The following is a 14,844-nucleotide window of genomic DNA, read 5'->3' on the forward strand; positions in this document are numbered from 1 at the left end:
CAAGACAATATGGATCGACAACGAACAGGCTATGCATTAATCTTTCGTCCTCTAGATCTATAAGGGTGGCAAGACTGTGTCCCGTCTACCACAAAAATGCATTGGCTGATGGCCCAGCTAAACAGAACACCAGGTATGCATGCTCCGTGACGCCCCAAAGTGGAGAGACCCTCTTGTTACTGCTACCCACTTTTCTCGTGTACGCAGATTATTCTACCATGCAAAAGCCGCTACAAAACACAATGGCATCTCTCCAATGGTCACCCAAAAGCATTCCAACTCGTTCTCGGGAACCTTTAAGGTTGTTTTTCGACCTGCTGATAAGCAGATTGAATAGGTCAATCGCCACATCGTGTAGCATTATGCCTCGCTGATGCAAGAGACGTTCTCTCAAAAGACCCGTTGTGTCTGTCGTGTGTATTGTGAATGCTGTATCTCGATGCGGTTGGTTTATCCCTCATCACAACCAGACTGCAAATGCCAACGTCACGGCCACCAGACCGGCGCTCATCTTTGTGATGCTGCTCTTAGGGCTAGCCGGGCTCTTTGAGCTGCCAGTGCTAGAGGAAGAGGAGCCGCTGGATGCGGTGCTACCCGAGGAACCAGCATTCGTCCCAGTGGGCACTGCCGAGGTGTAGGTCCCGTCGTACAAAGTCTCTCCGAGGGTGGGCAGCGCGACGTTGCCGTTCACGAGCCAGGCCTGGGTGCCGCTGGTGCTGGCGGGACACGTGGGCGTTGAGAGGGTGCTGGTTGTCACATCGGATTTCATGACCCCGGTTGGTGTGAGGGTCGCCCACTGGGTCTTGAGGTTGGTGAAGTCGGGCGAGACTGGGGTGGGAGTGCCGGTTCTCGTGTAGCCGCCGACGATGCCGGTGCCTGTGGCAGTGCCAGCAGGAGCACCATACGAAATGAGGCCGTAGTCGTTCGTCTCCTCGATCCACTCGTAGATGATAGCACCCGACCAGTCGTTGACCATGTCATCGCCGAAGATGGCAGCCTGGTCCTCGAATGTGCGAGGGGGTGAGGTGTTGCAACCGGTCTCGCTGAAGAAGATGGGGACCGGGAAGTCGACGGCCTCCGACTCGAGGTTCTCATACCCAGAGGTTTGATACGTAACCTGCAGGACTCGGGTCAGTGGGACGTTCTTCAAGACGTAGACGCGGGGTTTGTTAAGGGGCTACATACGCTGCCACACCACTCGTAACTGTTCAAAGAGAAGAAATCCACATTATCCGACACGTTGCCGCCACAGGTGAGGTAGTCCTGAAGCATGGGACGGAGCTGGGCGATATCAGCAGCGCTGTAGCCGACAGGGATGTCTCGGTAGTTCTTGGAGTCCCTGTAGGCCTTCAGGTCCCTGGCAGCGGCCTTGATGAAAGGCGCCGCCATGCTCTGGCTGGCCTGGGCAATGACCTCGTTGCCCACGAAGAACTATATATACACTATGTCAGCGGCGGTTGGCCACACAGGAAGGAAAGATCATCCCCCGAGGGGGGGGGGGAGAGAGAGAGAGAGAGAGAGAGAGAGAGCGCGAGATTTGTGGGGAGGGGGGGGACAGATATACTTACACCCAGAGTGTTATCGTACTGTTGGAACTCATCCATAACCGCGGTGAATCGTTCATACTGGGTCTGATTCCACCAGGGGCTATTCGGGAGTATGTAAGTATCGAAGGTGTCCAGGTCAACAAGGAGGTAGATGCCGGCGTCGGCGAAAACGGTCATGCAGTCAGTGTGGTCAGAAGAGGCGTCGACGTGGTAGACACGGATTGTGTTGGCTCCGAGCTCCTGCATCAGCGAGGCGTCCAGAGAGCACTGAGTCTTGTCGACGAGGGGATCATCGTCAGTCAGCTGGTAGGCGACACCCTTGATGAAGAACTGGGTACCGTTCTCGTAAAAGAACTTGTTGCCGTAGGTGGAGATGGTCGTAATGGCGTTGACAGCGGAAATCGAGCCCAGCAGGGCAAGGCCTGTGAAAATGGAGGTTCTCATCCTGAATAATATGGCTGGTTGTGAACGAAAGGTAATTAAGACGGGTAAATTTGAAATGTGCAGGGCGTTCAATGTGCGCTTGTGATGTGATGGTATGCTGAAAGCTCAACCAAAAGACTGGAAGCAGAACCTTAGCAAAGGTGGGCGATGAGCGTAACACGAGAGAAGGGTGAGAACAAGTTCCTAGTGAAGAAGAAACAAGATGCAGTTCAGATGCGCAAGGATCTCAAAGTCTGGGGGAGGTGAAGGGGTTCCTTCCTGCCGCAGACGAACAGCACAGGTGAGGGTGTTGTCGTCAGTTGTAAGAGGCGGCGGTGACGAGCAACGGCGAGACTGCCACAGCACAACGTCACGGAAGGGGAAGGACTGCAGTGAAACGAATGAATGGATGAACCAAAAGACACAAACTTGAGCCAACGAATGGACAAGAAAAGCTGAAGTGGCAGTACAAGACACAAAACAAAGAAGGAGAAGGTCGAAGCAGAAAAGTTTCAAGAACTTTTTTTTCTCTCTGGAAAACAAAACCACGCTGGTGGTACCTGGTTCCTATACTATGGCTGGTGCATCGCAAAGCAGTTACGCTACGGGTAGTACATGAGCTAGACTAGCCGCAACCTCCCACCGCCCGCCGGGATGCATGGTTTCCTGCTCTAGTGTGGTTGGTATCTGATATCCGGTATCTAGCATCCCTGCCCTCCCTGGCCAACTTTTTCCCAGATTGTAGGAGCACCAGGGCCTGTCACTGCTCAGGCCCCCTTCACATAGTGCGGTCACTATCGTGTGCTGATTAGTGGATAGCTTGGTGGGTCTAGTCAAGTGCAATCGGTGTACTGTAGTAAAGATCGTAGGAGATTTAGTGCTACAATACTTCTATGTGCGACAAAGACGAGAGAAGAAAGGAAGAAGAGTCATGCACACCCTCCCTTCCCCCCCCCCCCTTTTTTTTCTTTTTTTCTTTTTCGCCCCGTCTCTGTGTCAACCTGGTCATACATAGTATGCATCACGAAATCAGCACAACCGAGATGCCTTCATGTTCCATGCTGTGTCTTTCTTCAACACAACGCGGGGAGAGACGACGCGGTGTGACCCGTCTCGCCTGCATTTTACGTAGATCAGGAGATGTGGAACCAGCGGCATGTTAAAGTCGCCCTAACGCGGGTCCCCCGGCCCAGGTTTATAGTGCAGACTGTGTCCAGTGGTCCGTCCTTCCTCGAGGGCCAACCATGTCCAACCTGCTACGACTGTATTATGCTACTATGATGACTGTGTATGATGCTATTGGGAGAGTAAGTAGTCTGCAGAATTTACCCCATAGTCGCCGTGTTCTGTTGGGCCACGGCACGAGGCATTGCGTGAAGCTCAATTTTAACGAGTCCTCAAAATCTCCGGCCGGCTTGTCCTATTGTAGCGTCGTTGTAACCCTCTGTGTGGGACATCGTCATGCTTGGTGTACTGTAGTAGTAGTGGCACGTCAGGGGGGTTGCGGCCTCGCCTCCATTAGCTGTCATCCCACCTGCTGCAGGTACAGGTGCATTTGCTCCGGCAGATGGGATTTGTCGAGATGGCAGGATGACTTTCTGATGTTGCTCCCAGACAAGGAAAATCCTGCTTTTTCCTTGCATCATGCATCCCATTCTCTTAGGGCTATTGGTTTCCGCTGTGGATATTGGCTGAATGTGGACCTTCTCGACACAGAGGAACTGGCCCCCCCCCCCCTTTTTAGCGCCGACGAGTTCTTTTTTACCAGTAATACAGTTGCGTATGGTTAAATCCCAAGATGAAAGGAGAACGGGTGGCCCCCACGGGGAAGAGGAAATGAAACACACACAAGAAGCCTGGCAGCCCTGGCACATTGCTGCTGAGTCTGGGTCAACACATCTCGATCACCACCTTCTCCCGCCGCCCAGGTAGCCATGTATTTGAGTAGTAATACATACACGCACCCCCGACCACATGAAATTGGCACAGCCGTGAAATGAAGGCAGCAGTTTGCAGGAGTTGTCAGGCGTTATGAATGCATTGTTTGTGTATGTGAGAGAGAGAGGAGTGGTGGACAGACCCGAGGCATCGTCGCGCCTTGGTGGAGAGCCACGGAAACGAGGAGGTACTATAAGTAGTACCATGCCATGCCATTTCATGCCCACGCCACCGCCGCCTGTGACGACAAGGTACCATATATGACACCATGGGATCACGATTGACCATTGCTCCGACGAGCAGCTCTGTCCTGTAGTTCCTCCTCTAGCCAAGACTCAGATGCGTAGGAGCCCTTTGGATGCATCTCAGCTCCTGTAAATTGGACTGTCGTGGTCCCTGCGGGGATACCGAGCGGCTGGCAGCGACGTTATCATCACCCACTTTCCCGACAAAACAGGTACAAGAAGAAAGCGAAGAGCGGCGAACATCGCAGGCACAGGCTTCTCGGCTGTAGGTTGCACGAAGCCAGGTGAACGACAATGTTGTATATGTGGCCACAATAAGATCTGCCCCGCTCAAGGGGACTCTTCAACTCCAGTGTGTCTTTATACACACGCTCTGTATATTTCTTTGCACCTGCTCTCGCCAACACTTTAATCACCACCAAGCCAATGCTGAGGTTTAGAAATAAACACACCATGTCTCGTATTCCCATTGTTACATGCGGCACAGGCATCTCTTGCAGTAAGTATAAAAAATATGTATAAAAAAAATAATGAACACATCAGGCTTAAACCAGGTTGGAATATATTCCAGTGGTTTTTTTTTTCTTTTCGGGTTTTTTTTTCTTTCAAACCCCTCCCCCCCCCCTCCCCCCCGTGCAATATTATTCATTCCCCTCCTCTCCATCATAACTATGTATGTATAGATAGATTGAAGAGGATAATATAGAAAAGAAGAAAGAAGAGAAGAAGAAGAAGAAAAAAAAAAAAGGGGGGGGGGGTTCAGTTGACAGCCTTGTTCACGTGGACCAATGGGATTTAAACCATGTGCCCCACACCATCATGCCCCCACGGTCGCATGTGCCAAGAAGGGATCATTAGGGGGACCATCTCTTAAAGCCAACTACCAGATGACAGATTTCGAGCAATTCCCACAGCTGCAACAACACTCGCCCAGGTGGCTTGCTACCATAATACACACATCGTATGGACCTTATATGATATAATACCGCAGGTATCTTGGAAGCGCATGGAAATGGACAGCCTGCAGGCGCCTCTCATCTCCAACCGCGACCCGGACGACCGCGACGACAACCTCGACGATGTTCTCGACTCGGGCATATCGGCGGCTGATGGCTCCAGCCAAGCTGAAAAGTCCTCACCAAGTCTCTTCGTATGGCTTTTGACGTTCTCTGCCGGGATCAGCGGCCTCTTGTTTGGATGTATGCTCCTGGATGGTTTCTCTTTCATTGCTCTTCTCCTGGCAGCTCCCCTCACCCTCGCCTGTACTGACTTGTGTGTTCGATTCGTTTCCAGATGATACTGGCGTCATATCAGCAACTCTCGTCTCCCTCGACAGGTCCCTGTCCAACCGCGTCCTCACTTCGTTCGACAAGACCATCATCACAGCCGCCACCGCCCTCTTCGCACTGCTCATCACGCCCTTCTCCTCCCACCTTGCTGACCGTCTCGGCCGGAAACGCGTCATCCTCTTTGCCGACCTGCTGTTTATTGTGGGGGCGCTTCTACAGGCTGTTAGCTCCAGCATCTTCGTGATGACCCTCGGTAGATCCATAGTCGGCGCGGCCGTGGGAGCAGCCAGTTTCGTGACACCCTTGTACATCGCCGAGCTGGCGCCAGCGGCCCACAGAGGCCGCCTGGTCACCATGAATAACCTATTCGTCACCCTAGGACAGGTCATCGCATACGTTGTGGGGTGGGCTTTTGCGGAGCACGGCAGCAGGGCAACGGGGTGGCGGTGGATGGTCGGCCTGGGCGCCCTCCCGGCAATTCTACAGAACATTCTGGTGCTGTTCATGCCCGAGTCACCGAGATGGCTGGTCAGGGCGGGACGGGTCGACGAGGCGCGGCAGGTTATCAAGCGAGTGGCTGGTGGCAATACGCAAGGCGCGTCTGCCGCTGCCGATGTAGTGCTGAAGGACATCAAGGCCGAGATTCTAGAGGAGGAGCAAGCTCAGAAGGCCCGCAGGGTGTCACCACAGACGAGGAATGCCTGGTTGGACGGGTGGGATGAGGTCTTTGCCGTGCAGAGAAATCGTCGGGCGCTGGCGATTGCTTGCCTCCTCCAGGGACTGCAGCAGCTGTGCGGATTTGTGAGTCCACTCCTACCATACAGACATACACACACGGGCTTATTCACTTTTCTCTCTCCCGTGCTTCTTCTTTTTGCGCTGACCGTTGGACCTCGTCAGAACTCGCTGATGTACTTCTCCGCGACCATCTTCTTGATGCTGGGCTTTACAAGCCCAACACTAACGTCCATGACCGTTGCCCTCACCAATTTCTTGTTTACTGTTGCTGCCGTCGTCATGATCGACAGGGTTGGTCGGAGACGTATTCTCCTCTACTCGGTACCTTTTATGGTCGTAGGTCTGCTCCTGTCAGCGTACGGCTTTTCGCTCATGAAGCTGTCCACTTCGACTTCGGACGTTGGCTCGGCTCCTCCTCCTCCTCCTCCACCAGGCCGAGGCGCTGCGGTCGTCGTGCTATTCTCCATCATGCTATACGTCGCGGCGTACGCGATCGGACTGGGCAGCGTGCCCTGGATGCAGAGTGAACTCTTCTCCCTAAGTGCTCGATCGATAGGCAGCGGCGCAGCCACGGGGACTAATTGGGCGTCCAATTTTGTGGTCGGTCTGACGTTCCTGCCGCTGATGGACGCGCTGTCACCATCATGGACATTTGTGCTCTATGCCGTTGTGTGCGTGATCGGTCTCTGGCTTGTGTATCTTATCTATCCTGAGACGAGCGGTCTGACACTGGAAGAGGCTGCTAGTCTTCTGGAGAGGGATGACTGGGGGGTCGGAAGCCATTGATCCCATTCATCCGTCCACCCGTTTCCAGTTCTATTGTCCATTGTATATTCGCTGTCCTGGTCCACCATTGAACGAGCAATGCTATACCAAATAAACCACGACGTCCAAATCATTTTTATACTTCCCTATCTCAACAATCCTGACTCGCAGTCCGACAATATCTGGATGTGTGGCTCCTTTGACACTCAGGCGCCTCATCTAAGAGGCGAGAGAGACAGAGAAAAAAACAGAAAGAGAGAGAGAGAGAGAGGAGAGCAGCGTCCCAAGAGCCATGGATGACCCGAAGTCTACCGGGACCGGTGATACTACGTACCACAATATGCCTGTGTGCTGGGTAATCCAGAGCTGACCGGCTCCGCTTCCAAGAGAGTGCGGTCAAGAAGAGAGACCTTGCGCTGCTGATGCTGGCAAAGTGGCACAGGCACAGCACACAGACCGTTTTCCGACGCGAGATCCGAGGGCTGACATATGTTTATTTTCCAAGATCGAACTTTCGGCTTCTTTTCTATGCACCACAGCTGCTCACATTTCGATTCTGTAAATTCTGTAAAGTGACAGCATTGTGGCCTTTCTCCCTATACGAGAGAGAGACTCCAGCACTGTGGGTCTAGAGGAGGGCCACTCTCACTAGTCATGGGTGCTTGGCTCCTCAAATGTTGCATCACAGACGAACCGAACCTCACCGCGTGAAGTGTACTTTTTTCTTCCAGCTCACAAGCTCTGGCGTGGGGTTCCCCTTCCTACACCAAGGGGGCCAGTGGGCGGTCAGCAAACAGAATCCAGCTTCCTTGCATCGATGTTTAGTAAATATTTAACGGCCATTATCCCCGGCAGTACGGCGGCGGTATCAAAGCCGCGAAGGGCCGACGTGAGATGGACCCCAAAACGGCCCGAGAAGCCAAGGGGCCTCTCCTCCTGCTGACAATTCGCAAGTTACAGAAGCCCTTTTCCCCCCCTTCTCTGTCCTTCTAGGCTGGTTTACTACGTAATATCGCAGCTACATCAGTAAATTCCGCTGAGCGCCGGGGTCAAGCCTTGAGCCGCGAATTAGCTTAGCTTAGGTTGGGCTCTGATTGTGACCCATCCCAATCTTTGCTTATACAAACTAGCTGGGGCCTGCTGGGCAACGGGGCACTGCTCCAAAAAGTCTTGGGAGATGACAGGAAAAAAAAAAAAGAAGAAAAAATTAAGCCCGTCATTCGCCCCGCCGGCTCGCTAGACCAGAGGAGCAGGAGCTATCTTCTCTTCTAGCTTACCATAGTGATGCCTTCTTCCGTCTTTCCAAATTGGGGTCGTTCATAAGCGCAAACCTACTTATCTTAGTATTCATCCCAACCTCTGTTCCTTGAAACTTCAACTTCGCGACCCTTTTTGTTACCTTTTGTTATTATTATTTGTTCTTCCAAATCTCACCCCGCAAAATCGGGCCACAGCTACGCCCTGGCAAGTCATCACAGTAACCGCCATACTGGCTGCTTTATAGACCAATCGAGGATCGATCCTCTCCCCAGGGGCCAGCAGCAGCAGTATCGTCATCATTACCACTGCTACTACTATTGCCCATATACAAACATAATCGTCAGGCAGGAGGGCCGACACTCAGACACGACAAGATACGACCAAAAATGGCCAACGACAGTAATGAGATTGACCGCGAGATTCTCGCCGCAGAACAAGATGCAGCGCGCGACTACAACAGGCGCGCCTCCACCGAGGTCGAGAGGGTTGTTTCCGCGTCGTCGGTGTCCACGTCCACTTCTGGTGGCTCACTGCGAGAACGCCATGGCATGATGAGCAGGATGTCGACGCAGCGTGATCTGGAACGCCATCCCACAGAGCTTGATCGTATACAAACCGCCAGGAGCCAGCATAGCGCGACCGTGGGTGTGAGTATGGGCCGGAGCAACACCAATACTCGTGACTCCAGGAGACCAATGCCTCCCATGGGTGGAGGCAAGAGCCTACCGCCGAAGCTGAACGTGGACGATTACGTGGTGGAGTGTGAGAGATATATATCCGCTGAACCCCGCCAAGAAGAGCTGCAAACAGCTAGCTAACACCGTTTATCAGTCGACGGCCCAGATGATCCTCTACATGCGCAGAATTGGCCTCTGAGAAAGAAGTAAGCCAGCCAGCCAGACAGTCAGGCATGTTGCGATGTTCAACAGGGCCATTTTACTAACAGGCATAGGATCCTCACCGCCGCCATGTTGGGCTTCACCACCTTGACAGCAGCCTTCACGTCGAGCATCTTCTCCGCCGGGACCCAAATCATAGCAGCTGAGTTTGGTGTCTCGACCGAGGTCGGCATCCTGGGCGTCTCGTTCTACGTGCTTGGCTTCGCTACGGGCCCTTCGCTGTGGGCCCCTTTCTCGGAACTGAAGGGACGTCGGCTACCTCTTGTCATCTCCATGTTCGGCTTCTCCATCTTCACGATCTCTTGTGCCGTTGCCAAGGACCTCCAGACAATCCTTATCGTCAGATTCTTTGCCGGCTTCACCGGAGCGTGTCCTCTGGCAGTCGTCGCGGCTGTCTTCTCGGACATGTTCAACAATGCCACCCGTGGGATTGCCATCACCATCTTCTCCATGATGGTCTTCACCGGTCCCCTGCTGGCCCCGTTCATAGGTGGGTTCATCGTCGAATCGTACCTGGGCTGGAGGTGGACCATGTACATCACCTCCTTCATGGGCTTCCTGAGCTTCGGCCTGGATCTCATCTTCCTCGAGGAGACCTATCCGCCGCAGATTCTGGTTGCCAAGGCCGCCGAGCTCCGCCGCAGGACCAAGAATCACTTCATACACGCAAAGCAGGAAGAGATCGAGGTCGACTTTCGAGAGCTCGTCGAGAAGAACTTGAGCCGGCCCATGCGGATCCTGTTCCAGGAGCCCATCGTGCTCCTTCTGAGCATATACATGAGTTTCATATATGGGATTCTGTATTTGTTCCTGACGGCCTATCCACTGGTCTTCGAAGGGGTGCATCACTTCTCCCCTGGTGTTGCTGGTCTCGCCTTCTTCGGCATGATCATTGGCGAGCTGATCGCCGGCCTCGTCGTCCTGGCGCAGCAGCCCTGGTACCAGCGCAAACTCGCCGCCAATAACGGCATACCCATCCCGGAATGGCGTCTCCCCTCAGTCATGGCCGGAGGCCTCGCGTTTGCCATCGGCTTGTTCTGGTTCGGCTGGAGCGGCTACCGCGCAGATATCCACTGGATCGTTCCCACAGCCTCCGGCCTCCTCACAGGGTTTGGCCTCATGTCCATCTTCCTGCAGGCCCTGAATTATCTCGTGGATGCGTATCTCATGTTCGCCGCATCGGCCATAGCAGGAAACACAGCCATGCGTTCGCTGTGTGGCGCTGGATTTCCCCTCTTCTCAACATACATGTTTGAGGGCATGGGCATCCAGTGGGCCTCGACGTTGCTCGGATGTGTGGGCGTAGCGCTAGTACCCATTCCCGTCATCTTCTACCTGTATGGCCACAAGCTTCGGGCCAAGAGCAAGATCGCGCCGACGTTCCCATCACAGGTACAGCGGCCTGCGAGCGAGAGATCACATGAGATGCCTCCTCAGAAGGACGAGAGAGGAGATGGCCAGGGTGCTTTGGCATCTGCAGCACCAAAGAAAGAGTCTGACAAGGCCACTGAGGCTGTCTGAGCTTATAACGTAGAAACAAGGCAATGTTCTTGGATTTGTTGGCTCACGAAGGATGATAAAAACAATAGAGGTTCGGGGTCATGCTGTGGCATGAGAGCAGGCTTGCATGGTCATGCGGACGGAAATTGTCAGAAAATATGTAAGAACGATTTAATAGGCTACATAATGTCAAAATAATACTCGAGGGTCGAAGGATTCTGCAATGTTGAGATTTTACGACTCTGGGAAGGTATTGGTGTCCACATTCGTGCTACGTCTCTCTATAAACAAGTGCGCATGTCGTTCGATGTCGTGTTTAGAGACTTTCTTTGATGCCTGATGATTTGGGCAAGATCTTATCAAGATGGTACACTGCTAAATACTTCTGCAGCACTAGGGTCTTTCTAAATAAAAAGACGCAAGCAAATAGCAATCTCGGGCACGGTTATGTTAATTATTAATGCAGTGTTTACTACCGAGATCCGGAGCCTGTGCCACGGCGGACGCATGTCTCTGTAGCGGTGCTTTGAAAAGTGGATTGAATTACCCCTCCACCAAGCTACGGCTCTTAAATTTCCCTAATCGAATATAGGCTGCGTCTTTCGTGCCACCCCCCTTTTTCTTCTCTGATTGAATGTCAATTATTTTCCTTGTGTCTTGACCAAGGCTCCTATTCAACATGTCCACCACAACGCCAGCGTCAGAGACCAAACCGAGCCAGGTTTACGAAGCAGGATGTCATTGCGGGTACATCAAGTTCAGCGTGAACCTGTCGCCTCCCTTGCCTGAGAATAAACCCCTGCTTTGCGATTGCTCCGCGTGCCGTCGGTTTGGCTACCTGCTTGTCTGTACGTTAATTCTGTATTGTGAGAAAGGTAGAAAAGTAGAGAAAAAGGAAAGAAGGAGAAAAGACACAGCTCGGGAGGGACTTGTGCCCAGAAGATGGAACTACACGGCGACATCTTGGAGGCGCCGTGAGAGATGCCCAAGTCCCCCGTGTTTTTCCCCCTCTTCTTTCTGTGTCTCATCTGTGAATGGAGCAGAGCTTATCCTGCGCGAAGAGAAAGATACACACCACCCAAAACCGGGAAGCGAAAAAGGATAACATATACTGACAGCCACAAAACATTATTACCCGCATAAAAGATCCGGTCCGCCAAGACGTCGAATGGCACGGCGACTCATGGACGCGCCTGTCCAAATACCAGTTCAACACGAAGCAAAAGGACCAATTGTTCTGTGGCAAGTGTGGCGCGAGCATAGGCATTGACTTTCGCGACTTTGATGCGCCTCACCCCAGCCGGTTTGGCATCAGTGTGAGTGCCGAGCTGAAACAATCATCGGCGCGAGCGTCGTGAAATGGAGGATGACTTGCTGATTCTGTTTGCCCCCGCGCCCCCCCCCCCCGATGCTTAGGTCCGCACTTTCAATGGCATTGATCTCGACGCCCTGGAGTACAGGCCGTTCAAGGGCTCGGAGAAGGTGGTTCCGGCAGAGGACTTGTCCGGAGTGCAGTATGAGCTGGACGAGAAGGAGAAGGCCAAGAAAGATGCAGGGGAGGATGCAGAGAAGGAAATTGCTGTTGCAGCTGTGACTGCTTGATAAGCATTGGATTTTTGCACCTGCTTTTCAGGGTCTGTCTATAAGCACCGTATCTACAATGGCAGAACAATTGCCCAGCCTGACGCCGGGCTCCCATAATCTAAACTTCAGATCGTAGAGACAGAGACCCAAAGGAGTAAATAAGAGGACATTAAGGTTTGTCTGGGCCAGCTCCTACAATGTGGTTCCGTTGCCCTATGTCGCCTGACGTCTTGCATAAATCTGCTCCGCAGACTCAATCGTCTTCATGTTGGCACCGAGTTTGTTCTGCCCACGGGGTTAGTGCGCTGTCCCTCACTTATTATGTATGAGGTAGAATTGTATCAGCTGGGAAGAGGGGTGTTGTGCCTACCATGGTCTCCATCCACTCATCATACGGGTCTGAGTCGAAGACAATACCGCCACCTATCGATGTATTAGATTACTGGTGGTGGTGGTGGTTTCTTTGATTTGAAATAAAGGTACGTGGGTCTTGGGAGAGGGTCGGGGGGACCTGGACTTACCAGCCTGTAGATATGCAATGCCATCTTTCACCATCATGGTTCGAAGCGCAATGCATGTATCCATTGCTCCCTCCTTTTCTTCGCCCGAGGCCGAGACACTTCCATACCCGAAATATCCCACCGCCCCAGCATAGACTCCTCGCTTTTCTCTCTCCAGCTCGGCAATTAGCTCCATGGCCTTGACCTTGGGAGCGCCGGACACGGTACCGGCCGGGAATATAGACCGGAAAGCATCGAACCTCGTCTTGTCTGGTCTCAGCACGCCAGAGACTTGAGAGACCAGGTGCTGGACATGCGAGAATTTCTCTACGACCATGAGCCTGTCGACGCGGGTCTCGAGAGGGTCACAGACACGTGTGACGTCGTTACGGGCCAGGTCGACCAGCATGACGTGCTCCGCGCGGTCCTTGAGAGAGTTGGCCAGTCCATTAGCCAGCTGCTCGTCCTCTTCGGGCGTCTTGCCGCGCTTGACGGTACCGGCGATGGGATGTGTGATGATACGGCCCTCCTCGGCCTTGACAAGCAGCTCTGGCGAGGCACCGACGATCTGGAAATCCTCGCAGTCAATGTAGAATAGGTAGGGCGAAGGATTGACGGTGCGAAGATGTCTGTAGATGTTGAAGGGGTGAAGGTCCGTGGGGCGAGCAAAGCGCTGCGAAGGCACGGCCTGGATGATGTCGCCCGTGACGATGTGCTTCTTTAGATTCTTGACATGACCCTCATAGCCGTCCTGACCGATGTTGGACTTGGATTCGCGTCCCAGCTGCACCGGGCCCTGTTCAGGCAAGGGGATCTCAGGGGCCTCGAGGACCCTGATGAGGTCCTCGACAACCTTGGTCGCTTTGGCGTACTCGGCATCGACGTCGGCTGGGTTCTTGGGCACTCTCAAGTAGGTAATGACCTTGATCACGCCGTAGAAGCGATCAAAGGCTACAATCGTGTCGTAAAACTGGAAGAGTGATTCCGGGATCTGGAGAACATCCTTCATCGGCCGAGCAGTCTTGGGCTCAAAATATCTAGAGTGGCATGTGAGCACGAGGGGTGGAAGGGCTTTCTGTTTGCTTATTGACCAATACACGCAAGCTTACCTGACACAGTCGTATCCTATGTAGCCAATGGCACCTCCGGTGAGAGGGGGCAACCTCAGGTTAGGCACATCTGCTACGACAAATTGCGACAACTCCTTCTCCAAGGCAGGGATGGGATCGCAAGACTCGCCATGGCCCTCGCCTGTCTTGAGGATCTTCCTGGGGCCTGCACCGACGAAGCTATACCGGCCGACTTTTTCGGAGGCGGCACTCTCAAAGAGGACCGAATAGGGCGACTTGGTGTGAGCCACAACCTTGAGGTACGCAGCCGAGGGAGTAATCAGGTCTGAGGATATCTGGCCATACAGAGGGACAAGGTTCGGCTTCTTGGGGCCCTGCTGCTTGGCCAGCACCTCCTTCACCGTCTCCAGCGAGGGGACGATCTGGTCCTGAAAGCCTGTGTCAGTGGGGGCCATTGAGCACGAGATGAATGAGCTGGATACAATGCCTTGGAGCCACTTACTGGACCGCTCATGTTTTCAAAGCGAAGAAAGAAAAGAAAAAAACTGGGTCTTGAACCAAGGCCGTCCGCCGGTACGCACTGCAATGTGTCAAAATGAGTGACTGTCTCGTAGACTTGACTCATAGGATACGCCCCCAGCGCGATGGCGGCAGCCAAAACGGCTCCCTAAATTCTAGCCCTTCCAGGGGCGAGCGTGGTGGGGTTGTACAGTGATGAGTGCTGAGCTTGGGCAAGTGGGGCACTACAGCAATGCCAGCAGACGAGTCTGGAATTTGGAGGGGCCAAGCCCTAGGGCGGGACCATCCGGAAGTATTTTGACTGCTTTCCATTCAACACCAGAAACGGCCAAGGTGACAATCATCATTCACATAGATTTCACTACATTGGGGAAACATAGAGGGAGGTAGAAAGAAAAGGGAATAGATGAAGAGAAGAAGAAAGAAAGAAACCAAGAATTCAAGACAGCTCCTACTCCATAGTTACCCACGAATTCGAGGCTGTTGCAGTCTTGAATCTTCCAAATGAGGTCCTCGGCGTAACACCCTAGAAACCGTTCTTTGCCTCAGATGTTCTTCACCTCGTTT

At 53.2% G+C, this 14,844-nt stretch overlaps 5 protein-coding genes across 5 annotated transcripts; 3 read left to right on the forward strand and 2 right to left on the reverse strand.

The window, feature by feature from the left end:
* Positions 1 to 460: 460 nt before the first annotated feature.
* On the reverse strand, positions 461 to 1,991 carry M406DRAFT_68279 (family 72 glycoside hydrolase; the record flags this gene model as incomplete). The annotated part of the gene is made up of 3 exons (XM_040925157.1): positions 461 to 1,117; positions 1,186 to 1,431; positions 1,569 to 1,991. 3 exons carry the CDS (start codon positions 1,989 to 1,991, stop codon positions 461 to 463), a joined length of 1,326 nt encoding a protein of 441 aa, XP_040776843.1.
* A 3,174-nt stretch (positions 1,992 to 5,165) lies between these two features.
* On the forward strand, positions 5,166 to 6,966 carry M406DRAFT_255553 (general substrate transporter; the record flags this gene model as incomplete). The annotated part of the gene is made up of 3 exons (XM_040917042.1): positions 5,166 to 5,352; positions 5,447 to 6,243; positions 6,343 to 6,966. The coding sequence occupies 3 exons, from the start codon at positions 5,166 to 5,168 to the stop codon at positions 6,964 to 6,966; spliced, it is 1,608 nt and encodes a 535-aa protein (XP_040776844.1).
* Positions 6,967 to 8,264: 1,298 nt separating this feature from the next.
* M406DRAFT_346065 (MFS general substrate transporter) lies at positions 8,265 to 10,819 on the forward strand. The gene is made up of 4 exons (XM_040922140.1): positions 8,265 to 8,967; positions 9,037 to 9,088; positions 9,158 to 10,496; positions 10,542 to 10,819. Exons 1-4 carry the CDS (start codon positions 8,592 to 8,594, stop codon positions 10,623 to 10,625), a joined length of 1,851 nt encoding a protein of 616 aa, XP_040776845.1. The 5' UTR covers positions 8,265 to 8,591; the 3' UTR covers positions 10,626 to 10,819.
* Positions 10,820 to 11,283: 464 nt separating this feature from the next.
* Positions 11,284 to 12,206, forward strand: M406DRAFT_68282 (uncharacterized protein; the record flags this gene model as incomplete). The annotated part of the gene is made up of 3 exons (XM_040925158.1): positions 11,284 to 11,452; positions 11,751 to 11,920; positions 12,021 to 12,206. The coding sequence occupies 3 exons, from the start codon at positions 11,284 to 11,286 to the stop codon at positions 12,204 to 12,206; spliced, it is 525 nt and encodes a 174-aa protein (XP_040776846.1).
* On the reverse strand, positions 12,201 to 14,349 carry M406DRAFT_346066 (anthranilate synthase component). The gene is made up of 5 exons (XM_040922141.1): positions 14,261 to 14,349; positions 13,798 to 14,186; positions 12,710 to 13,725; positions 12,559 to 12,611; positions 12,201 to 12,473 (listed from the first exon to the last, which is right to left on the reverse strand). Exons 1-5 carry the CDS (start codon positions 14,270 to 14,272, stop codon positions 12,402 to 12,404), a joined length of 1,542 nt encoding a protein of 513 aa, XP_040776847.1. The 5' UTR covers positions 14,273 to 14,349; the 3' UTR covers positions 12,201 to 12,401.
* Between the last annotated feature and the right edge of the window lie 495 nt (positions 14,350 to 14,844).

Source organism: Cryphonectria parasitica (assembly GCF_011745365.1).
Source record: "Cryphonectria parasitica EP155 unplaced genomic scaffold M406scaffold_4, whole genome shotgun sequence".
Classification (NCBI taxonomy): domain Eukaryota; kingdom Fungi; phylum Ascomycota; class Sordariomycetes; order Diaporthales; family Cryphonectriaceae; genus Cryphonectria; species Cryphonectria parasitica.